Source organism: Chaetomium tenue (genome assembly GCF_020726465.1).
Source record: "Chaetomium tenue strain MPI-SDFR-AT-0079 chromosome Unknown F5144scaffold_2, whole genome shotgun sequence".
Lineage (NCBI taxonomy): Eukaryota > Fungi > Ascomycota > Sordariomycetes > Sordariales > Chaetomiaceae > Chaetomium > Chaetomium tenue.
The window spans coordinates 3,076,659-3,099,956 of NW_027117330.1; the positions used below are offsets into that span (position 1 = coordinate 3,076,659).

At 56.5% G+C, this 23,298-nt stretch overlaps 7 protein-coding genes and 1 non-coding gene across 8 annotated transcripts; 4 read left to right on the forward strand and 4 right to left on the reverse strand.

Moving 5' to 3' along the window:
• Window positions 1-1,270: 1,270 nt before the first annotated feature.
• On the forward strand, window positions 1,271-3,210 carry F5144DRAFT_124100 (ammonium transporter AmtB-like domain-containing protein). Its single transcript, XM_066782230.1, has 4 exons — window positions 1,271-1,504; window positions 1,573-1,892; window positions 1,971-2,648; window positions 2,702-3,210. Exons 1-4 carry the CDS (start codon window positions 1,409-1,411, stop codon window positions 3,036-3,038), a joined length of 1,431 nt encoding a protein of 476 aa, XP_066646703.1. The 5' UTR covers window positions 1,271-1,408; the 3' UTR covers window positions 3,039-3,210.
• Window positions 3,211-3,405: 195 nt separating this feature from the next.
• Window positions 3,406-3,508, reverse strand: F5144DRAFT_t57. The gene has a single exon. It is a non-coding gene; the product is annotated as a tRNA-Met (tRNA).
• A 9,251-nt stretch (window positions 3,509-12,759) lies between these two features.
• Window positions 12,760-13,577, forward strand: F5144DRAFT_562712 (uncharacterized protein). The gene is made up of 2 exons (XM_066788339.1): window positions 12,760-13,296; window positions 13,350-13,577. Exons 1-2 carry the CDS (start codon window positions 13,182-13,184, stop codon window positions 13,490-13,492), a joined length of 258 nt encoding a protein of 85 aa, XP_066646704.1. The 5' UTR covers window positions 12,760-13,181; the 3' UTR covers window positions 13,493-13,577.
• A 134-nt stretch (window positions 13,578-13,711) lies between these two features.
• On the reverse strand, window positions 13,712-14,536 carry F5144DRAFT_545235 (uncharacterized protein; the record flags this gene model as incomplete). The annotated part of the gene is made up of 2 exons (XM_066787350.1): window positions 13,712-13,976; window positions 14,112-14,536. 2 exons carry the CDS (start codon window positions 14,534-14,536, stop codon window positions 13,712-13,714), a joined length of 690 nt encoding a protein of 229 aa, XP_066646705.1.
• A 1,682-nt stretch (window positions 14,537-16,218) lies between these two features.
• Window positions 16,219-17,100, reverse strand: F5144DRAFT_124211 (uncharacterized protein). Its single transcript, XM_066782231.1, has 2 exons — window positions 16,719-17,100; window positions 16,219-16,593 (listed from the first exon to the last, which is right to left on the reverse strand). Exons 1-2 carry the CDS (start codon window positions 17,052-17,054, stop codon window positions 16,417-16,419), a joined length of 513 nt encoding a protein of 170 aa, XP_066646706.1. The 5' UTR covers window positions 17,055-17,100; the 3' UTR covers window positions 16,219-16,416.
• Window positions 17,101-18,560: 1,460 nt separating this feature from the next.
• On the forward strand, window positions 18,561-18,986 carry F5144DRAFT_599803 (uncharacterized protein; the record flags this gene model as incomplete). The annotated part of the gene is made up of 2 exons (XM_066791034.1): window positions 18,561-18,592; window positions 18,659-18,986. 2 exons carry the CDS (start codon window positions 18,561-18,563, stop codon window positions 18,984-18,986), a joined length of 360 nt encoding a protein of 119 aa, XP_066646707.1.
• A 636-nt stretch (window positions 18,987-19,622) lies between these two features.
• F5144DRAFT_590503 (uncharacterized protein) lies at window positions 19,623-21,002 on the forward strand (the record flags this gene model as incomplete). Its single annotated transcript, XM_066790161.1, has 2 exons — window positions 19,623-20,088; window positions 20,155-21,002. 2 exons carry the CDS (start codon window positions 19,623-19,625, stop codon window positions 21,000-21,002), a joined length of 1,314 nt encoding a protein of 437 aa, XP_066646708.1.
• A 743-nt stretch (window positions 21,003-21,745) lies between these two features.
• Window positions 21,746-23,085, reverse strand: F5144DRAFT_599805 (uncharacterized protein; the record flags this gene model as incomplete). The annotated part of the gene is made up of 3 exons (XM_066791035.1): window positions 21,746-22,526; window positions 22,583-22,748; window positions 22,803-23,085. 3 exons carry the CDS (start codon window positions 23,083-23,085, stop codon window positions 21,746-21,748), a joined length of 1,230 nt encoding a protein of 409 aa, XP_066646709.1.
• Between the last annotated feature and the right edge of the window lie 213 nt (window positions 23,086-23,298).

A 23,298-nucleotide genomic window follows, 5' to 3' on the forward strand; every position in this document is an offset into this window, starting at 1 on the left:
TTGATGTTTTTTGTTGATATACGCCGGTAGTCCAGCTTACACTCAGTTTCATGACTTCCACATTCGTACTTCAACCCCACAGTCTCCACCCTTCAACGGCAAGGCGACTTGGCGATTCGGCTCCAGCAACACGACGTCAGCACGAAGTAAGTACGCAATTTCCTGTGATGTCATCCCGAACGCGAAACAGCTCATGCTGTCTTGCCACCTCGAGTCTTTCGGATGAGGTGGACCAGAAGAAAATATGACGGGATGCCGTCGGTGGGTGTTTTAAGGTGAGTACCACAGTACAGGTAAGCCATGAAATGCAGGGCTCCGGCACCCGGAGTTCGGTGCGGATACCTAAGGCAGGCCAGGCAGGTTGCGAGGCCAAAATGAAAGGCCAACTTTTGAAGGATACCTGACCTACTAGCTTCCTTCATAATAACCCCCATCCACTCTCCCACCCCATCATAAAACCGAACCCGGAGCCGGGCGACTGATTGCCAAGACCAAGACTTGCGCTAAGAGATAATGCAGACTTGACGGCTGCAAGCCTGCAGCTGAGTAAATTGTAGCCGATGGCTTTCCAAGGGCTCGGGACAGATGGATGTGGGGGACAGCAGAAGTTGCAATCTTGAAACATCCTTTGCTGCAGTTAGGTATGTAAAATAAAGATGTGAAGAATGTTTCTGGTACGAAATAGTTACTTCTTCTACCACGTTGTTCCAAGCTCAGAGTACCTTATCGTTGCCTTATCATGGCCGCGAAACCGGAGTGATTGGCTGGGCTAGCAGTTCAGCACCTGGAGAACCCCCAAAACGGCTTCACCAGCAGCACCCTGCAGAGCCCTGCAGAACGTGCCCACATGGGAATCTCCACACAACACCATGCAGCTCAGCAGACCTTCCATGGTTTCCAGAAATACCACCATTTCACAACCTGCCCTGGACACGCGTTTTTACTATAGTAATGGCGACCAAATATTCTGGACCTTCAAATTCAGCAAATCCGGTCCGTTTTCTCTTCCCTCCCATCGTCCCACGGCAAAATCGCTGGCCCCCACCAAATTCCAATCCTTCCTCCAGCCACGACAAAGCGGCAGTAGGGCTGGGCGGCTTGCCTTATCAGTGGCCCCACCCAACCTATTGATGTTGGGCCCCTGGCCAAGAAAGGATGGCCCAGAACGGAATCAAGGGGCCGATAATAATCGATGGTCTTATCAGTTTGCAGCAAGGTTGACAGAAGGAGCTGAAGAATGGGACGAACTCGGGGTGCGGCAACGGAGCTGGGGGGAGCTTATTTGACCCTGCTGCTCCCTCGCGAGCTGGGGTAGCTAACTCCTGGCCTGGTCTCTCTCTTCATCGGACCAAACACGGTAACACCAGTGTTGCGCTGCTTTTACTTCGACGATCCGACCGTTTTCACCATGTCGACCGGCCCGTTAACCACGTACACCGGAGTCGCCGGCGTTGCCGACCCTGGCGGCGACTCCATGACCGAGGACCTGAACTTGTATTACTCGGTAAGGCCCAGGCGTTGGAGAAAGAACCTCAACGTAGTCGTAGCCCCCGTCACTGACATCCCCCGTAGGCCGGTGACTTCGCGTGGATCATGACATCCTCAGCCCTTGTGCTACTCATGGTCCCCGGTGTCGGTTTCTTCTACAGCGGCCTGGCGCGCCGGAAGTCAGCCCTCGCTCTGATCTGGCTATCCCTGATATCCATAGCCATCGCCGGCTTCCAGTGGTTCTTCTGGGGCTACTCACTCACCTTCTCCCATACGGGCAGCGCCTTTATTGGCGACCTCACCAACTTCGGGTTAATGAAGGTGCTCGCCCAACCCAGCGTCGGCAGCACCAAGCTCCCTGACATACTGTTTTGCCTGTACCAGGGCATGTTCGCCGCCATCACGTTCGTAAACCCCCTCACCGATAGCCCTCCTGCACACCCCCAGGAAGCAATTGTCATACTAACTCTATGCTTGCCTAGCCCCGCCCTCGCCATCGGCGCCGCCGCCGACCGTGGCCGCATGCTGCCCTGCGTCGTCTTCATCTTCATCTGGGCCACCATCGTGTACGACCCGATTGCGTACTGGACCTGGAACGCCAACGGCTGGTCCTTCCAGATGGGCGGGCTCGACTTCGCGGGGGGCACGCCCGTGCACATCAGCTCAGGGGCGGCCGCGCTCGCCTACTCGCTCATGCTCGGCAAGCGCACCGGCTACACGCGCGTGCACGGCCTGCCCTATCGCCCGCACAACGTGACCCACGTCGTGCTCGGCACCGTCTTCCTCTGGGTCGGCTGGTTCGGCTTCAACGGCGGCAGCGCCCTCGGCGCCAACATGCGCGCCGTCATGGCCTGCGTCGTCACCCACATCGCCGCCTGCGTCGGCGGCTTCACCTGGTGCCTGCTCGACTACCGCCTCGAGAAGAAGTGGAGCACCGTCGGCTTCTGCAGCGGCGTCATCTCGGGCCTCGTCGCCATCACCCCCGCCGCGGGGTACGTGCCGCCCTGGTCCGCCGTCGTGTTTGGTGTGGTCGGCGGTGTGGTGTGCAACTTTGCCACTAAGCTGAAATTCGTGCTCGGCATTGACGACGCCCTCGATATCTTTGCCGAGCACGGCGTGGGCGGTATCGTCGGCAACCTGCTAACTGGCCTCTTTGCTGCGTGAGTCAAGCCGACCCCTCCCACCAAACATACCCGAACTAACCCGTATCCAGTGATTACATCGCCCGCCTCGACGGCAGCACCAAGATCGACGGTGGCTGGGTCAACCAGAACTACGTCCAGCTCGGCTACCAGCTGGCCGACAGCGTCGCGGGCTTCTCGTACTCGTTCGTCATGACCTGTGTCATCCTGTTCCTCATGAACCTCGTCCCCGGATTGTCGCTGCGTGCCAGTGCCGCCGAAGAAGAGATTGGCCTCGACGATGGCGAGCTCGGCGAGTTTGCGTACGATTATGTTGAGATCACGCGGCATATCGACGGCGCTATGACGGGCATGACGGGGAGCCCCAGCCATAGCATCAAGGGGGATGTGCCGGAGAAGACGGCGTGAGAGGTTGACGGTCAGGGGGATTCAGGGTGGTGAGTCGTGACGGGTGTGTTTGGATATTATGGGGTGTTTTGCCTTCTTACATGATACCTTTTCGTTATTTCACCTACGCCAGTTAATAATGAGCTGTTGGCCTTCAACGTGTCATGATAGTGGTTCATTGCTTTGGATTTCGTGGGGTTTGTTCGACGGGTATCAGGGAACACGAGATCGAGGTTGGGGTATGTACGTGAGACTTGAAATACTCAGCCACTCTTAGGTGACCTCACTCCCTGGCCTTGGCCTTTCTTGGCTTTCACGTTGAACAACTGCCAGAGTAGAAAAATGATAGGCCCCTCTCCATTCAGATGGAGTCAGAGGCAAAAGGAACTGGGAACTGTGAGGCTCGAACTCACGACCTCAGGATATTTCGATTTGTCACCGAATCACACAAGAGTATGAGACCTGCGCTCTTCCAACTGAGCCAAGCTCCCTGGCATGTGATGCGGTTGAATTTCCCACCACGTCTTTATCAAGGCACTGCCACTCCCGCCAAGCACCATGACGTCCACCACAGGAATGACCGTGCCGGCTGCGCGCGGCACGCCAAAGGAGCCTGGAGGAACTTTTTAGTTGCTACTATAGAGTGCTTTTTGGAAGTCTGTGATGTTATGGTTGGCAGTTGGCGGTACGCAGCTATCGCTGCCATTAAAGTTGCTTCTCCCCATCTAGAGTTGCGAGAGTCAACCATGTCATTTTTTTTTTCCATTTTTTTTTTCTTCATTTCATGATGGTTATTTACAAATGCAGGGAAAGTAAGGAAATGTGGTTTCTTCAGCCAGACTAGCGTCTAATCGTATAGTCGCGCCCTCTTTTTTCCCGCTGTAGACCTTTTGCTTCGGATCGGCTCCGGAGAAGTTTGCTTCTTTCTTTTTCTTGTTGGAGTGGTGTCCTCCGGAGCGAGTTGATCTTCCAACAACTGCTCTAGGTCTGAACCGTCGTCGGTGTGATTGGTATCTTGTTGGTGGTTAGCCCAGTTAGCGAGCTTGAAGGGGGTCATACCTGGGCTTGAAATTGTAAGCACTGGCTCGGCGTCGGTTGTGGTCGAGTTCGGCGGTGCTTCAAGGGTGGCCGGTGGCTCGGTTGCCTCATGAACAAGATGCTTCCGGGGCTGTGCCGGGTTTTTTTCTTTATTTGCCAATGAGCTTTGGCCGCCAACGGGTGAAGAGAATGGGTTCCAGCTTGTGATTCCTCGTGGACCGGTTGAGCGTGGTGTTGTAGGCATTGTGCTAGGTCGTATGGGCGTCGTGTTGTGAGCGGTTAAACTGCTTTGTCGAATAGACTCCCAGTCGTCTGGAAGAATTACTGGGATGCGAACGCTTGTGTCGACGAGTTGAGGGCCTTGGATGAGGTTTCGATCGAGAACTCCCAGGAGGCGACCGCTGCATGCAATCCAGGATCCTCTTGGAAATGGGTTGACAGCTGTTCGCATCCAGCTGGCTAACGATTTCCACGGTTGTTGTTCAACGGGAAAGATGAGGAGGACGTGGCAGACGTGGATACCTTTGTGAGGGGGGCGGTCGTTCTCCGGCTGCAAATACGACGCTAGCTTGACAAACACTGCAGTCTTAGTGAGTGGCTCTGGCCAGGCTGTGTCCATGAGATGGAATGTATCCAGATCGACGGGGCCGGTAAAGAACACACGTGCCGATGTGCCTGGCCAGGGAACCGTTTCATCGGGGTTACCGAGTCGCCGGGGGATACTTCTTGGATGCGTCAGCGTCCATTGCGAATCATAGTTATGGCATAGTAAAAGGGCATACGGTGTTAAACCACCATCACGCGGCATTGCGAGGGTAACCTTCACGGATTGGGGATCGTCTGTCTCCCATCCATTGACTGCTACGCCTTCGAAGGTAAGTTTGTTCGGGAAAAGTCGGGCGACTATGGTGAACCATTTTTTCTCCCAATCCTCTTCCAGCGTTGTTGCTTTCGGTTCTGTGTTAAACATGGAGAGTATCACTGGCAGCCCCGAGCTCTCTTCATCCTCGGTGCTAAGGAGCCGCGGATAGAGGTCGTGGATGAAGGTGGGTTGGATGAATGGGAGGAAGGTCCCGGCTTTGAAGTTTCCCGCGCTTGTGTAGCGGGAGCCGGTTGGCAGGATCTCGCATTGGGCCAAGTCGGAGTGGTAGGTGACGATGAGGTCTCCGCCAGTCGCGCCTTGGTCTCGCTTGTTTGGTAGTGGGGGTATTGGGTAAACGACAGAGGCGGAAGAAGAAGCCATCTTGACTGCAATGGAATTATGAACAGTATCAGGAGATGATAGTTTAGGTCAGAAAATCGGGATGGGAAGAACGCATTGAGTTCCTTGGATTGGGAAAATGGAGCACCGCGGTGTAAAAAAGGTGGCTTCTAGCACCGGTTTGACCTCATCGCCGATGTATGACGTCGCATTCTTGAGTCTCCAGTAAGCTATATCGTCATCTAGGGGCTTCAGTAATCAGATCCCGTAAAGATTAACCTCTATGGCGTAATCTCACAGAGCTGATAGGTTCCGTGTGTTTTGTGCGTCAAAGAAGCAATAGACTTGAGACGTCTCTTTGAGTAACCTTATTGGTTTGATATTGAGTGTGAGCATGGAACGCTCTGTCGTATGTTTCTTTTTCATGATGAGCGACAGAGAATGACGTTGGGTCTGGAAGTGATTTGGAAGGTTGGATCTGGTTCTGGTCGAGGTACAGCTGGAGGAGGGTTGTCCGCCGTGGTCCCCTGTTGTAAGGCTCCAAGTCTACTCGGGCACGTTTTTAGATAGCGATTTTTCTATTGTCGAGAGAAGTGGCTCACGATTAGAGCCGTCGACACAGAGTTTCGCAGAGTGTTTGGTGCTATATAACGATATATTTCAACGGAATTCCTTGTTTGTTTCTGGGATGGCTCATTCGTATGACGGTCGTTCTCCCCTATCTTCTCCTTCACGGAGGGAACCACAGAAAACAGGTTGCGTGGGACATGAAAGGATTCCCTCAGACCTTCGTGTCGAGCCGTTCCAGCCGCCAGCAGTGGGTCAGTTCCAACACCCGGTGATGGTGACAGAACCACAAGACGAGGAGAGCTGGGCCATACGGCAAGCCTCGCGACTGCGGTTGGCCGAGCAAAGGCGGCATGAGCGGGAGGTGACGAGGCAGCGCAAGCGGGAGGCGACGAGGCAACGCAAGCGGGAGGCGACGAGGCAACGCGAGCTAGAGATCACCCGGCAGCGGCGAGAGACGATCAGATCGATGGACGAGGAGGAGCGCCACCGTCAGCAGACGGAGACGATGCGGCAGCAGGAAGAATACCGCCGCCGTCAACACGAGGAGAGGTGTCTGCGTCAAGAAGAACATCGGCGTCTCCGGGAAGAGGAGAAAAGACGACGGCTGGAAGAGGAACGAGCACGGCATCCGGTAGCCGAAGAAATGAGACAGTGGCTGGAGAGACGCCGGCGTGCTGGCGAGGAGGAGGCGCGACGCCAAAAAGAGCTCGAAGAGCATTCGGGCCAGGTTCGCCAAAGGGCTCGAAGGGCGAGGCAGGAAGCAGATTCGTTAACCCCAGAGTACGGGACAGTGTTCTTTTATACGTTAAGTCTGCTGGAGTTACTGACAACGTATGATCAGGAGACGACGTCGGCCACGGCAAGAGGGGTCATCCACGGACAGAAGGGCTGGGCAGGCAGAGGATACTGGCCTGGAATCTGCGGAGATGATTGCGCAGCAAAGGGAAGCACTAGACCGACTGGTCCAGGCAGCGGAGCAGTCCTTCCAAGAGAAACAGGCAGCCTCAGTTCGCCGTGACTGGTGCAACCCTATTCCATCAGAACGTAAAGTCGACACCGTGCAGTCGTTCTTGAAAGCGTTTCATGACGAGAGCACCATGGAAATAGCAACGTGCTCCGTCTGCTATATGAAGAAGAAGCCACGGGACCTTGACCATGTCAACTGGAAAGAGGCGATCCCTGTGGAGATCCAGCCAGTCATGACGAGTCTTCTGGCGTGTAAGAGGTGTTTTCCGGAGGAAGATGGCGAGAATGTCGTGCCGGTCTGCTTTACCTGTCGAGCCGCTTTCGACCGACGTCGGGTCCCGGAGTCATGTATGGGTAGCACGATGGGTACCGGCTGCGAGCATCGATACCCAACGGAATTGCGAGACCTCAGTCCTTTGGAGGAAAAGCTCATCTCACTCAATGCGGCTTACGGGTTCATTACCAAGTTCAACGTGCAACGTGGCCAGAAGACAGGCTCGACGTATCGGAAACACGTCGTGGGCCATATCTCGGTCTTCCCCAACGACGTGGAGTCTTTGGCGGTCAACATCTTACCGCATCCACTCGTATCAGCCTTGGACCAGGTGCATGTAATTTGGACCGGTCTAGAGCGGCCAAAGCCACTGGATGTGAGCAAGCTGCTGACCGTCCGACCGAGTGCTCTTCGCACGGCATTGCAGTGGTTGCGGCTGAATAATCCTCTTTACGCGGACATTGTGATTAACGAGAAAGAGATGGATAGTTGGTTCTTTGAGGGCGGCAGTCAGGTGCCGTCTTTGGCGTACCAACGGATGGTGAGAGAGCAAGAGACTGCAGAGGAGAGCATCCGGACAGCGCAGATCGTGCCGCCGACCGATCGAGGACAGGATCTCCCGGTCGAGCCACCGACCGTTGAGGATATTGCGACGGAATTAGCAGATAGATCTAAGCGCAGTCCTGTTCCGGCCGAGCCAACGCCCAGCGCACCCACCGCCAGTTCGGAGGAGGTGATGGCTGAAGAAATGGAGGAGCGGGTGTTTGAGCTACGCACTTCGGCCATGTTTTCGATTGACGACCAGGCCGCTTTCGCAGAGCAGGAAAAGCTAGAATTCATCAGTCTGGCGCTACAAGCAGAGCGCGAGTCTGACGACCGCCATGAGGCTAGGGCCGGCGACGCACCGTCCATGCAGGTTCATGGTTCCTCGGAACGGCCGTTCGTTCGGGTGTCGCGCGGTAGTGAGTTCGCTGACGCCTTCTCACCCGATTATTTTCCCAAGACGTTCCCTTGTTGCTTCCCATTTGGGCGTGGGGGACCACGGGTAGCGGACCGTAACGAAGAGGGAGGCTCAGCGAATCCGCTGTTGCGGGATATGACGTTGGAAACATGGGCCAAAGTTTTCCTGCAGCGCCACGGTGGGCATTTTGCCCAGCACCCCGTGTTTGGTTTTCTCATATTCAATGTTCTTGCAAGGTCCCGGAACCGGTGGATTGCCAACGGGCGCTTCCAGCGATCCGCATTTCGACGCATAGAGGGCATCCATCGGAGGCTGACGCCGGAGCGGTTGCGAAGCGCGCAAAAGGAGATGTCCGAGACGGGAAAGACGACAGATGAGGACGTTCTGGCGCTCATGAAGGAGCTCTCTCTGTACGGTGGGCGGCACCCACTATCCAACGAGAGCCGAATGGCGATGCGCAAGAAAATCCGGTCCATGATCGTGGCCTTTGGCCTCACAGCGATCTGGTTTACGCTGAATCCAAACGACATCAGCAACCCCGTAAAGCTGAAGCTCGCGGCGCACAGGGGGCGAGATGGCGAGGCCGCTAGAGCCTTTCTCAGCGCACTGTCCACGACGCTGCAGGAGAGGACGCTGTCAGTTCACGATCCTCTCAGCTCGACGTTGTTCTTTTTCCGTAAGATCTCCTTCTTCTTTGAGCACTACGTCCGTGTCGGACGGCCATCCATCTATGGGAACGTGAGTCACTATTACGCCACGATAGAGACGAACGACCGCGGGGCCCTTCACCTGCATGGCCTGCTGTGGCTGGACGAGAACCTGGATCTGGCGAATCTCGTCCGCGATATGGCCAATCCCGACGAGGGGGAATACCGGTCCAAAGTGAAGGGCTTCGTGGATGACGTATTCACCGCGACCCTGGACGAGACCCTGGCAAAAGAGGCAACCGAGAGTGGTAGGAAGACCACTATAGTACAGCCCCAGTTGATGCACGATGCGGAGTGGTTCTCAAGGGAGTTTGAGCGTGAAGCCAACTTCGTGGCGTCTCGCTGTCAGGTCCATCACCACACCGCTACATGTGTGAAATACTCGTTCAAGGAAGTTCTCAGGTCGGGCGCGGAGAAGCGCAAAGCGCAATTGTGTCGGTTCCGGGCTCCGTGGAAACTAGTGCCAGAGACCAGCTTTACGGAGGACGGCCTGCTCGAGGTTAAGAGGGACCATCAGATGGTCAATCAGTACAACCAGAGTATGGCCGTGGGTCTTCGGCACAACATTGACATATCACCAATCCTTACGCGGAAGAAGGGGCTGGCGCTCGTCTACTACATCTGTAACTACGCCACGAAGCTCAACGCTCCGATGTGGAAGCGGCTAGCCTATGCGGAGGAGTTGCTGGATACGGCGCGGCAGCAGCAAGGAGAGCCAGACGACCCCGGTGCGTGGTCGGCGATGAAAGAGGCCACTAGATCGTTCTTCTTACGAGTCGCAAATCGAATCCACACGAGCAGAGAGCTCTCACAGCCCGAGGTCCTTGGTTATCTGCTCGGCTTTGAGACAGACTTCACCAACGTGTCTGACTGGACCTGGATACATCTCAATTCCTTGTACTGGGCCTGCGCTAGACAATGGGCCGGTCTGCGAGAAGCGTTGTCGATGCTTGGCCAAGAGCCGCACCCAGACAATGTTTACTTCCAAGCAAACGGCTTCAAGCTTCCTTACCTGGAAGCGTACAAGCACCGCGGCCCAATCCTCGCACATCTTTGTTTCTACGACTACGTGTCCTTTGTGGTTCTGAAAAAGGAACGCCACCATCGCAGAGGCCCAAGCTCAATGTCAATTCGTTTCCCGCCGGCGGCGACAATCTGTGAAGGCTGGGTCCAATGTCTCCGAATGCCCCATAAGACGGCAGTACCCATCCTTGACGGTCGTCTAACGGATGAGTTCGACGAACAGGATGAGAATTTGGTGAAGAGGTAGGTATCACGGCGCTGGTATGTGGAGCAAGAGAGTTTACACCCTCTACGTATAGAAACGCAGTGTTGCATCTTGCCCTTTTTGTTCCATGGGAAAAATTTCAGGGCGAGCTAGCGGACGATATACCAGGACTTTGGCGGTCGCTTGAGGGGCAGCTGGGCGCTCGAATACGTTCGCATGTTCGAAATATCGCTTTGCTTCGCGTCTCGGCGGACGATGCCCGTGCTGATCGAAAGCTCCAAGGCCTGGAACAGGAATCCGAGGACGTCATGGACGAGTTTGACTTTGGCGACCGGGTGGGGGACGATGACGGCGTCGGGGTGAACGTCGAGAGCATCAATCCTCAGGAGCATTACGAAGCCTTCCTGGATGTCTTGTCCGCGGTCCGAGGTAGCGAGATCAGGGATGTGGCGGCGACTTCGGCCCTGAGGCGCTTGGACGAAGAAGCGAGAGCAGTTGACCCAAGCCAGGACGACAGCACTGCCGCCGAGCGCGGTCGCCATTTCCATACCATGCTGCAGGACTTCCAAGATTCGCCTTTCCGTGGCATTGGACTTCCCAGCCGCGAGGAGATTGACGCGATATTGAAGGTCCAAAAGAAAAAGGACAGTAGCGTAACAGCAACTATCCGGGGCAGGCAAACGAATCCGTCTTCTGCGCATGACGATGGGTCTCATCGGAGCTCACAGCGGCACACTCACAGAGGCGAGCGACTAGCGGACGAAGTCGGTCCGGGCGGACAGATGCAGCTCGAGCTCGGTCGTTACGCAACGTATGTCGATGTCGCCTTGGGTCTTACGAGGCACTGGACCCTGAACAAGCTCCAGTCGCTGGCGGTATTACTACCAGCAGCGTTCCTTGACGACCGCGGCACGCGGCTGCAGGAAGAGGGGGGCCGGCAGCACTTCCAGTACGTTGGCGGCGAGGGCGGCACGGGGAAGTCTCGCGTCATCCACGCAATCCACGACATGTTCCGGCTGAAGGACGGTCTCCATACACTGCTCCTGACGGGCGCCAGCGGCAACGCGGCCGCGCTGATCGGCGGGGTGACGCTGCACTCGGCGACCAACATTGGATTCGAGGGCAAGAACGAGGTTGCAAGGAACATATCGGAAGAAGAAAAGCTGCGTTGGAAAAATATGGTCATGTTGATCGTCGATGAGATCAGCCAGGTGGGCGGGCTCACGCTCGCGGCGGTAGACAGCCGTCTGCGGCAGTACAGGGACGACCAGCATCGCCCGTTTGGTGGGATCCCAATGGTCCTGTTCTTCGGCGACTTCTTCCAGTTCGACCCCGTCCTGCAGACCAGCCTCCTCTTGCCAATGCCTAGGGACCGCGGCGGACAGAGACCAGAGAGCGCTGCAAGGCACCTAGCTGCACATAAGCTGTTCCTCCAGTTCACCACCGTTGTCATCCTCCGCGAACAGGTCCGCGCAGCCGGCTGTCCAAAGCTGCGGGGCTTCCTTCGGCGCCTGCGCAATGGCGAGCAGACCGAGCTAGACTTCCAGCGGCTATGCCACCGCGTCTATACACCGTCGTGCAAGTCCTCCTTCGTAGATGGTTTGAGAGCCATTACGCCTCTGAACCAAGACCGGTGGGACCTGAACATGGCCGCCGTTGTCCAGTGGGCTCGTGCCCACGGCAGACACATCTCCATCTTTGTGGCCAAGCATGACACCGATTCGGGGAAGCGACTAAGTGTGGAAGAGCTGTGCCGCGTGCTTCGCTACGGAGACGATTCCCAGCTGCCAACCCCGGGCCTGTTCTTCTACGCTCAAGGGATGCCGGTGGTGGTGACTCGGAACCAGTTTGTCGGGCTAAAGGTGGTCAACGGCGCACCTTTCAAGGCCGTCGACATCTTTCCCGACCTTGCTGCCGGCACCATTGCCCTCGCCAGTGACGTGACTCTTCATCTTGGACCGCCGGTGGCCGTCCTCCTTCAGTCAGACGATAGCGCGGACCTCGCCATCCCCGGGCTCCCTAACGGCACCATCTTGATCAAGAGCAAGACGGTCGCCATCCCGAGCCAAATGCGGGGGAAGGAAGGCAGATGGAGGGGCAAGCCGGGTTTTCGGCGGGTTACCCATAGAACAGGACCTCTTTGTACGCCGGCCTTCGCCATGACAGATCAGAAGAGCCAGGGAAAACAATTCTCGGACGTCCTCGTCAACCTCAAAGGCGTCCACTTTGGCGGCACGGCGACTCGACCTAGCTTCATGAGCCTGTATGTGCAGCTGTCGAGGGCGCAGAGCTGGGACGGGCTGCATCTGTTCCGGAAGCCGGCGCGCGGTGACTTTATCGAGCCGAAGAACGTGCTTGATAAAGACATGAAGGCGGCAATCCTCAAGCTGGAACGACAGGGCGAGGAAACCAGACGGCGGTTCGAGCAGGACCACAGGCACGAACCGTGGTTCCAGGAATGGGACGCCATGGCCGAATTAGCGCAGGCCACTGAAGCAGCTGACGAAGATGCGGGTACGTCGCTCTAGTAGTAATAGTCAACCCATAATAGATGTCGACCCTAAAACCTCATTTTCGCCACTTTTTGACAGAAACTTGATATCTTGGTTCGTGATTGTCGAGGATTGCGCGACGGAGGCACACAAAGGCACGAGTGAAGCAGCGAGTCACAGGGGCCCTGATGCCAATGTGGGGGTAAGCGGCTTTTTTCTGGCGATCTGATTGGCCAGATCAAAGCAACAACGGTCCGTGCACCTCCACCGCCAAGTCCAACCGCGAGATGCTAATTCGATGAAGCAGAATGCAGATGACGCCAGACGTCGAGATGCTCGAGAGAGAAGTCGAAAAGGAGAAAAAGCCAAAATTCTACAGTGAGAAGTCGACAGTACAGGTTAGAAATGACACCGTTTTTCAGGCTTGTTTTAGTGGAGAAAAAACTGGTCCGTGCTTAGAGCAGGCCATGGCATTTTCGCCCTAAGGAACCTGGAGTTCCTCCAGGCACAAGGTCTCCAACCAACCCTCGGTCGGACACAACGTCATATCGGGACCTGAACCTGATATCAGTATTTAATTGTTGGTCTGATATTTTCGAATGACACTAGCATCGCATCTCTTTATTTTCGCAAAGCGCAACCACTGCTTTGCGAACAGTACAATCTCAACTGTGCATACCCATCCAGTAACTCAAACCATTGCACTTCGTTTTTGAATACCAGCATCATGGATTCTGCAGGCGCAAAGTCAGCCATGTCGAATGACATGCAGGAGCTCACTCAGGGGAAGGAGGACACGGCCAGCAAGATCCGGGGCCACAAGGCCAACTTGTCCAACCCCAGTAAGACGCTTCTTCTCTTTCTTGTTCAGGGGCTCGGTATTGACAGCATGCAGATACCAGCGAAGAATCCAAACAGAGCAGCAAGCAGGCCTTGAAGGATCTTGGAGGTGATGATACCCTCGAGGACCGCCGTAACAACCCCGTCAGTAAGAATGCCGCGGAGACACTCTACGGTAGCCGTGCTGCTGCGGGTTGAGAACCGGGACAAGGAACTGGAGCAAGGGACGTTGTGTTGAGTGGTATTTTGTAGCGCAATATGAGCTTTTCAATTACAGTCACACGTAACCTGATTCTTATTCAGCGACTTAAGGGTTCTTACATGCTCGCTCTTCGCAACTTAGGGACTTATCATGATCAACACTAGACTTCCTCCGACCTGCCATCTTAGTGACCTCATTACACCGACCAATGACACCTACTGAAGCCACTGCTTGAACCAAGCCACCAGCGCATGATGGCCCCTAACCATAGCAGCCCTCTCCCCCTTCGCATCCGCATTCCCCCTCTGCAAACACCCATGCGTCACACCCGGAAAATGCTGATAATCAAACGGCACGCCACTCTTCTGCAGCGCCGTAAACGCCAGCAACTTCAACTCCGGCGTAAACACCTCATCCAACTCCGGCGCCAAAAACTGCACCGGCACCCTCAACCCCTCCACATCCCCCGGCACCAACATACTCGGATGACCGACCGCCACACAATCCACCAACCCCCGTCCCCCACCCTCCCCCTTAAACTCCTCCCCCCCCACCCTCAACGCCGCCCACCCCCCATAACAATACCCCACGACCCCCACCCTCCCCCCAGCATACCTCTCCCTCAACACCCGCGCGTACGCCAGCACCTCGGGCTCGCGCACCGCGCGCGCGTTGCGCGCTTTCAGACCCGGCAGGTCCAGCTCGTGGAAGCGGCCCGCCAGCGCGGCGTCGAAGTCGATCACCTCGCCGCCGAGGAAGTCGGGCAGGTAGACGGTGGCGTTGGTGGCGCGCGCGAGGGCGTCGGCGGCCAGGCGCGCGTTGGGGAACGTCCAGCCGAGGAGGTCGTGGATGTAGAGGATGGCGTTGGCGGTGGTTGGGGGGGTGGTTTGGGGGGTGGTGGTGGTGGTGGAGGGGGGGTAGGCGATGTAGGTTGGGTTGGGGACGCCGTCGAGGGTGGTTTCGCTGCCCGTTGGGGTGCCTTCCCAGAGGGAGGCCTGCAGACAGCAGGTTGAGAGTTGGGGTGTGGTGGTGGTGGCCATGTTGGAGACTTGGAGTTGGTGTTGTTCTTGGGGTGGTTGCTGTTGTGGTGGTGAACTGAAGGGAGGAGCTCTGGTGTGTGCTAGGGGAATGAGAGGGGTTTGGCATGATGCAATTTATAACATACCGCCGGATGCACTTTCGTCCCGGATATACCGTCACCCAACCGCTCTTGTCCAATGATTGTCACTGGCCGCCATCGGAATGGTGATCCCCGGAGTTAAGCACCCCTCTGTCCGAGGCTCACAGCTGGGATAGCATCGCTGGACGGTGACCAGCACGCCGTGCCCTTGGGGGCCGCATTTCTCTCGCGCTTCGCGTGTTTGAGCGACCGACCATATCCCAAGACGGACATGCTTTGTCTGCGGTGTGGAGTAATGCCGTGCTATATCAAAGATATTCCCGATGCGAAGTCCGTTCATGCAGCAAGGACTCGGAAATATCGTCGACGGACTTAACATCCCCTCGTGTTTTGCGCTTGGTGTTGGCTGACGTCTGGTAGTCTGAGGCAAGTTAGCCACCGTGGCGCGTAATCGGATCGCGATTTTAAAAAACCCAACAGGAACATGGACTCACGCCTCGACAGCTTTAGCCCGATACAGTGATACACTGATTCAACATGTCACGATTCATGGGACTCAAGGCCGAGGGGATGTGGCCAGTTGGGACCGACGCGTCGCATCAACGTGGTCAAACAAATGGGCTTCTTCCCCATGACGCCGCTCATGCGACGTGCACAGTGAAAAAGAGATTTGTTTGACAGCAAAAATTACGGCCGGAACGGCCCCGAAGGACAATTCATGACGGCTAGCACCACGATGTGCAATGCAGGCTCTCCGTCATATGGCAGGGTTTTCTTGATCTCCCCGCAATCAACCAAGGTAAGTATGAAGAAGAAAAAGAGAAGAGAGCAAGCTTGGGCGACCTGGCCGAGAATTTATAGGCAGGCTTTGGGGGTCTGTGCACCACAACAACAATTCATTAATGTCATCGCTTGCACGTGTTTTTAATGTGGATCGCAATCACACATCCTGCCCGTGCCACGGTGCCACGGATCAACCGAGGACGAGCCGAGGAGGGCATCCAACTGCTGTGCTCGTCGAGAAGGTGGTGATGGCTTCATTGGGCTGGACCTGCGCTAGGACACACACCGGGACGTGTTCCTTCTTTCAAAAGATTTGCGCCGTATCTGCCACGCAGCCACCCCCCAAAAGCCTCGCTTCCCTCCTGAGTTCCAATTGCAACATTCGCGATTGTCTGAGGGTTCAGTTTCTGATGAATCGTGATTCTGGAGTGTTGGTTAAAACCGAAAGGCAATGATGCTGAAGTGCTCGTCATTTGTATTCGTGTAATTAAAGGGGTTGGGCGTGGAGAAGTGACTTTTCCAGAGAAGGGTGGAAGCCATATACGCACACATGGCGTTGATTTGTGTGGTAGACGTTCAGAAGGGGTTCATTAAAGGGGTCTCTCGAGTCTGGTTGACTTCTCGACCAGAGAGATTTCGAGTCCTCCATCGTCCCCTCGTAGCCCACAGTCTCCAGCCTTCTCCAGCATCCAAACATCATTATGTTCCTCATTGCGTTCAAAATGGCTGAAAAGGACGGCCTTGTCCATCCAAATTTGGTGGTCACGCCAATAAGTTCTGTACATAACGCGTAGATACAGACCAAACCCAATCATCGTCGAACCCGCACCCTCCATCCGACGGGCAACAAATTTCTCGTATGCTGTCATTCGGCATTGCTGCAAGCCACAATCTCACCGTTTTACCAACCTCTTACTCACCAACCCTATGTGTGTCATCAACCCAGAGTTCTCACGCCGCCCATTTTCCCAATCTGTAGCCTCATCCCACCCAAAGCGCGTACACCGTCTACACCGCCTACACTGGCGCCCAGGTCAACCACACATACTTGCCCTGCTCAATGTACGACACGAAATGCACATCTATCGCGGCGCCCGGCGCTGGAGGTCCGCCTACCCCCGAGCTGGCCATCAGCCCGTACTGTCCATACCGCAGACAGTCCTTGCCCGGGATCGAGTTGGGCCACGGCCAGATCTGTGTTGTGTTCCCAGCCATCATTAGCATTTGATATCGAGGAACGGTAGGTACCCGACCCAACCCGACCTAGCCAGCCCAGCCAACCTCACAACAAAGAAAGAAAAAAAAAAGGAATAACGCACCCCAAACTCATACCCCGCGACCCCCTGCTCGCACTTAAACTGCGCCCCATAGATATAGCACGGCCCCGCGGACGAGCTCAGCTTGAAGGTCGGCAGGCTGCTGGTGGTAATCGCTGTGCCCGTGAAGGTGCCGCACAGCGCGTTGTTGGTCGTCCACAGCCCGCCCGCGGTCAGGCAGCCGAGGTCCGCGTAGTCGCCCTGGTTCCAGAGCGCCCGGATCCGGCCGCGCCCGGTGAAGCTTGCGGTGGAGCGGGCTGTCGGCTGGAGGGAGGTGGTGGGGAGGGCGGTGGTGAGGGTGGCGAGGAGGGGGAGGAGAAGGGGGTTGGAGGGGCGCATGATGGGTGGTGGGTGGAGAGGGAGCGTGTGAGGTTTGGAATCTCGTACGATGGTGGTTTGGTTGAAGAGAGATCAGGGGGGGGGGAGGGTGGGATCGTCCAAGATATATGATGGTGCAAGACATATGAATTCGATATTGTTAACAACAAGCACTTACGGGTATGCATGTAATACCGGAAGACCACAGGCCACACGTTTATCAATGATGTGTGCCATACGCCGCTGCAGACGATCGTTGCATCCGGTGTACCCGCGGAGCGCGATTTGGTGGCTGCGGAGGTGTTACCCCTTTTGCTCGAAAACTGACCAATTCGGCGGCCAAGCTTACACTCCGTGAAAGCATCGTGTTCCGCTGACAAACGAGAGAGGTTGCAATGACCGAACCAGCACAGAAGCCACATCAGGTGGGCTTCAAGGTGGGAAGCTTGTCACCTACCGAGGTACGATCCGCTCACGGAACCAAGGGTGCCCTTCAACTTGTGGCCTCTATGGCGTCCAGGGCACTAACACACAGGGAGCAGGAGGCAGGAAGCACGTTTTGCAATGCTTCTGGTTCAGTCCTGGTTTGGTTATCTACGTACCTACGCTAATACCAACCGTAGTATCATGGCGTAAGTGAAAATGGGACTGGCATCCTCAGTCTCAGATTTCTCTTTCTTCATAGATTTGTATCTCACGATAACTCGAAAGTCTTGAGTAGCTTGAAAGTTGCAGTTGTTCAGGTAGGTGAGCATGTCCAACCGAGGAACCGGCCTTCTCCTGGCAGATCGGCCCTTTGAACCAGGCCATCGAGTTCCGCCCACACTTGCCTAGGTAGGTACCTAGGTATAGGTAGGTACTCTTATAGAAAGAGCAAGTGGGTATTGTCCAGAGTTAAGATTCTCAATGTAGTCTTGAGGGTGCGTAAATTTGGGAACTTGGTTTCTGGTTCAGTTTAATGTCTAGTGAAAGGTTCAGGTTCGCAAGGGAAGCAACTGTAAGTTCTATCTTGTCCATTTAGTGCCCAACAATAACTCGGCAGCTCCGTCTCCCATCAAGTCGACGAGTATGTTCTAACAAAATGAAGGGGATCGATTCTTTTCTTGGTCCGTAGTGCTCCACCCCCTACGACCGTTGGTTTCTGACTGAAGTTGGTCAAGCCCCCTACCCGAGGCCCTTCTACCTAGTCGGAGGCACCAACACCACCGTGGTTCTGAGTTGCTGATCATCATGTTCAGCTGGCTTTTGTGGCGTTTTGTAATACCAAAAACTTGTCTGAGCGGAGCCGGGTAATTCAGGGTCGAGGTCGGAATTCTTAGGATGATAAAGCTGACCAACCTTCTTTCGGACTGGCCCCGAAGTCTGAATGCCCGCAACCCGCGGTTAACGAAAAAGTACATCACGCAAATCATGACGCCCGTTCTATGACGAACTGAAGAACTCATTCCCTAGATTGCCGACACCCCAAGGCTACCGGCAATGGCAACTCCGCAGAGACTCCAGACGGTTCGCCGCCTCCAGACCACGATGGCAACGGCGTATATTGGCCTGGGTGCTTGGTATAAACTTTTGTCTTTGAGTGTTTAACCATCAACTTCATGCTTACCCGGATTCAATAAACGAAGGTGTTTGCTCCACCCCCAGTCGGTTATCGCGCTCGGCTTCACGCCTAAATACGTCACCATGGCGAATGCCACTACTCACCTCTTTGCGAGATGCTTTGGTGCCCAAGCTATGACATGTGGCTTGCTGTTGGGTACTTCCGAAATGACCGCCTTCAGCTTCACCGCGTTCGGCCTAGCCATGATCCCCTACCTGGGTTGGAACTTTTGGTTCGGTATTGGTCCGGCAAAGGGCATGGTTAACAAGCTGATGTGGTTGGATTTTGTTGGAAATGTATTTTTCATGAGTGGGTCGCTTTGGTGTGCGAATGTGCTGAGGGAGGAGGCGTAAGTGGGGGGGACTAAGGAGGGATTCCTCAGGCAAGGCTCCCAGCCGGCCAGGACCGGTGGCGCTGAAACCCCACCAAAGCCACCGCGGAGAGCGCGGGGAAGCCCAGGAAGGTTTGGAGAAGAAACACACAACTCAGCTCCACATTCTCCTCCCCCCGCGTGCCCCGCACCAACAGCTCAGACGAATGTTTGAAGTCCATTTTCCCAGGTTCTCGTCCTGTGTGACGGGTTGGAGCCGATGGCTTCTTGTCTCTCCGCCCTTGTGCCCCTGTGACCGCTCTTTTCGAGACCACGGCCATGGTTCGATCACATTATAATAAGCCTCGCCGCGATCGGCGCTCCCGGGGGGTTGGCGCACTCCGTCGCTATTCTCGCAGCTTATCGCGGCAGACGCAGCGGGGCTTGCCTTTCGCATTGCGACAGTCCTTTCCCCCCTGCCCCGCGTCGCATTGATATTTCCCAGCCCGCGATAGCAACAAACCTTTACAAGTCCCCTTTATCCCTCTCTTGAGACAATCCTACGAGTTCCCTCGCCCAAGCATCGACGAGACGGTTAAGCTACGAGACACCTCACTTCCTTAGCCCCCGACCCTGCCCGACCAACTCGGACGAGATCTTGCTACCTTGCGCCGTGGCAATGGCCGAGCCGGTAAACACCCCGATGCCCCCGAGCACCCCGGTGCCGGCATCAACACCACGCTCGATGTCTCCCGCGCCGCCCGTCCCCAACTTGTCACCGAACGCGACCATGTCTGCCATGACCAGAATGTTTCCGCCGGGACGCGCCACCCCGAAGCGGCCCGTGGTCCTTCATATCGGTGACCCGATCAAATACAACCCAGGGACATACGCAGAATTCAGTGCCGAGTTTGAAGTAATCCGCCCTAGCGCGGACGAACGAGAGCGCAGCGAGTTCATACGCGCCTTAAAAGAGCACCGCTGGGGGGACTTCAGCGCCATCTTCCGGCCGTTCTGGGGCACAGGCGGCGAGATGGGCCGGTGGGATGCCGAGCTTATCAGCTTGCTCCCAGATACGGTGAAGGTATTCGCCAGTGCCGGCGCGGGCTTCGACTGGGTTGATACCGAGCTTCTGGGAGAGAAGGGTAGGTCATTCTCGCCCACCCCAACACACGGCTTGTCACGAGCGGACACCTACTGACGCGGACAAGGAATCATCTATTGCAACTCGGGCCTCGCCGCCGCCGAAGCGGTCGCCGACTTCGCCGTAGCCATGATCATCTCCACCTTCCGGCACCTCCCCTGGTGCATGACCGCGGCAACCTTTTCCTCTCTCTCCACCAACCCATCCCCCACCGACGACGCCCGCGCGCGCGAGGCCTTTCAGACCTGCCACGCCCGCGCAACCGCCGCAAGCCACAACCCGCGTGGCCACGTCCTCGGCCTCATCGGACTGGGCAACATCGGGCAACAGATCGCCGCCAAGCTCGGCAACCCCTCCTTCGGCATGCGCATCGCCTACCACGACGTGGTCCGCAAGCCCACCACCCTCGAAACCTCCCTCCACGCCACCTTCCACCCGACCCTCTCCACCCTCCTCCAAACCTCCGACTGCATCGTCCTCGCCACGCCCGCCTCCCCCGACGGACGCCCGCTCATCACGGCCGCCACGCTGGCTCAGTTCCGCCCCGGCGCGCGCTTCGTCAACGTCGCGCGCGGCTCGCTCGTCGACGAGGCCGCTCTCGCCGACGCCCTCGAGTCAGGCCACCTGTCGGCGGCCGCGCTGGATGTCCATGCCGAGGAGCCGCGCGTGCATCCCCGGCTGGTGAGGCTGGCGACGCAGCTGTCGGGGTTTGGTGGGGAGGGGGGTGAGGTGGTGGGCGGTGGGGAGGGAGGTGTGGGTGTGGGGGCGGGTAGGGTGATGTTAACTTGCCATAATGCGGGGGGCACGGTGGAGACGCATGTGGGGTTTGAGGAGTTGAGTATGCGGAATATTTTGGCGGTGCTGAGGGGGGGGGAGGCGGTGACGGCGGTGAATTTGGCCAGTTTGAAGGGCTGAGGGGGGTGATGCTGTTTGGTTCGGGGGTGGGGGTTCGGTTGGGGGCGGGGGACTTTGGGGTGAGGATAGGACGAAATGCACGAGGGGTGGGGGGTTGCTATCCCCGGTGTTCTGGGTCGGGACCGACGGGTAACGGGACCATGGGCCGCCCATCGAGCGTCGGGTGCGAAGCACGAAGGAGGGTGGTTGAGGATTGGGCGAAGACTGGGTAGGATTTGAGGGTAAATGCTATGAAACACAAAAGGAAATGCCAAGGCCATGGTTTCTTTCGGTCTCTTTTGGTTGGGGGATGGCCGATATTGACGCAGGTGGGAGATCAGGGGCAGAAGGAGCCGTTTTGGAAATATTCATGTATGTAGAAATACCGCCACGCTGGCTGTGCCGCTGGTGCTTGAGTTTCCTTTGTATTAGTCTTGCGTGTCTAGCCGTATGTAGATAGAATCGAACATCAGATGGTGGGGAGGTTGGGTCGCCAATCCGGAGTTGCTTCAAGTGTCGGAACACATGTCTCTTCTTTATCGTAGTAATGTATTGTACGCCGTTGACGCCTTGATATTTCGTCCGAAGGACCAAGTAGGTATACATGAAATGGGAATCCGCTCGCTCAGAGAAAATAAAAGAATAGGAGAACAAACAAAAAGACATTATTAATGCCCGTAACACCCCGCCGCCACCCCAGGACTCCTCTAAACCCATTATCCGTTCGTTACAGCCCCCATACCCCGAACTCGCCTCGGCATCGTCTACCGGTTCGTGGGCCCGTTGTCTCCCATCTCGACGGGGTTGTTTTGTTGCCCCGGCGCCACGTTTGTGTTGTCCAACTCGGAGATCGGCGCGGGCGGATGATAGGGCCCAGGGTACGGCGCACCGGGGTAAGGGGCATACGCGCCGGGTTGCTGCTGATCCGCTGGCTTGGAGGGGTCGTAGTACGAGTGCCGCATATCGTAGGCGCCGGGGGGTTGCGGCGTCGTGCTGCCCAGGTACGGGGTCTCGGGATACGTCGTGGAGCCGATCGTGCTCGGGTTGTAGTACTGGCTGCCTTGGTTCATCTGGGGGGACAGATGGGAGGGCGGATACCCGGAAACCGGAGGCATGGGGCTGCTCGGGAAGCCGGCGTCGCCCGGCGCGACGGCGCTATAGGCCGTGTTGCCGCCGACGACATTGTTCTTCTTTTTGCGCGAGCGGATCATCACGAAAGCAATGGCACCAGCGATCAGTGCAAGGCCGGCGACGCCGCCCACCACTCCGCCGACGATTGCGCCGGTGTTGCTGCCTCCTGACTCGGAAGTCGGGGGTTCGGTTTCCGTTTCTCCCGGCGCTGGGTCGGTCGTCCCCGAGGCGGTCTCGCTAGTTGACGATTCCGATGTGCTGGTGGTGCTAGTGGTGCTGACGCTAGTACTTTCGGCGCCCGGGGGCGAGCTCAACATGGTGATAACGGCCCGCTCGGTGTAGCATCGGTACATGGACTTCACTGTGGCACCAGGCCAGAGGTACGTAATGCACTGGCCGATGCTCTCAGTCATGCTAATACGTGTTAGTCGAAACCAAAGATCACAGACAATTTCTGATTTGCTTCTCACCAGCAACCGGTTCTTGGGCCAACGGATTCGCATGCTCCGTTTTGGACGGCTTGATAATCGAGGCACACGGTGAAGAATGGGTTGTCCCCATCAGAGGATGTGCAGCCAACGACGTGGTCCGTGTTTGTTGCGCAAGTATGCGATGCTGGGCAGGTAAATGGCACGGCTGCAGAATGTTCATTAGCGGGTCCCTTGACAGGGCAGGATCAAGAAGACTCACATTCGCTATTAGCACGCCATCCACATGTTGTTTCGTCGACCCAAGTGTTGTCTGACTGCCGCTTCAGTCTAGCCCAATCATGTCTCCTCCGCGCCAGCTCGAATGACGGGCCTTCGGTTGGCCTTGGTGTCCACCCATTTGCGCCGTCGTGGTCCGATGCCCTCGTCTCCCGCGGCAATAAGTGGGCTACTTCTCCTCCACGATAGTCAAGATCCTGCCCGAATGTCCAGTCCGCGCATGCGAGATGGCCTGATGCGGCCAGGAGCCAAAGCTGCGACCGCATGGCTGGCGAGTATCGGTCTCCTTTCGAGGATGTTCCCGCCTGATGAAGGACAAGCCGCTGCGAGTTGGCGCGGCGATGCTGAGCTTAGGCGGGTCGGAACCGGCGAGGGGGTGAGAGCGGTGATTGTCGAAGTTGACGTGAACGTGAAAGCAGCGGCAACGAAGAGGAGGATTGCCGCGCTTTTTCTCACATTGCACCATGTAACGGGCAAGA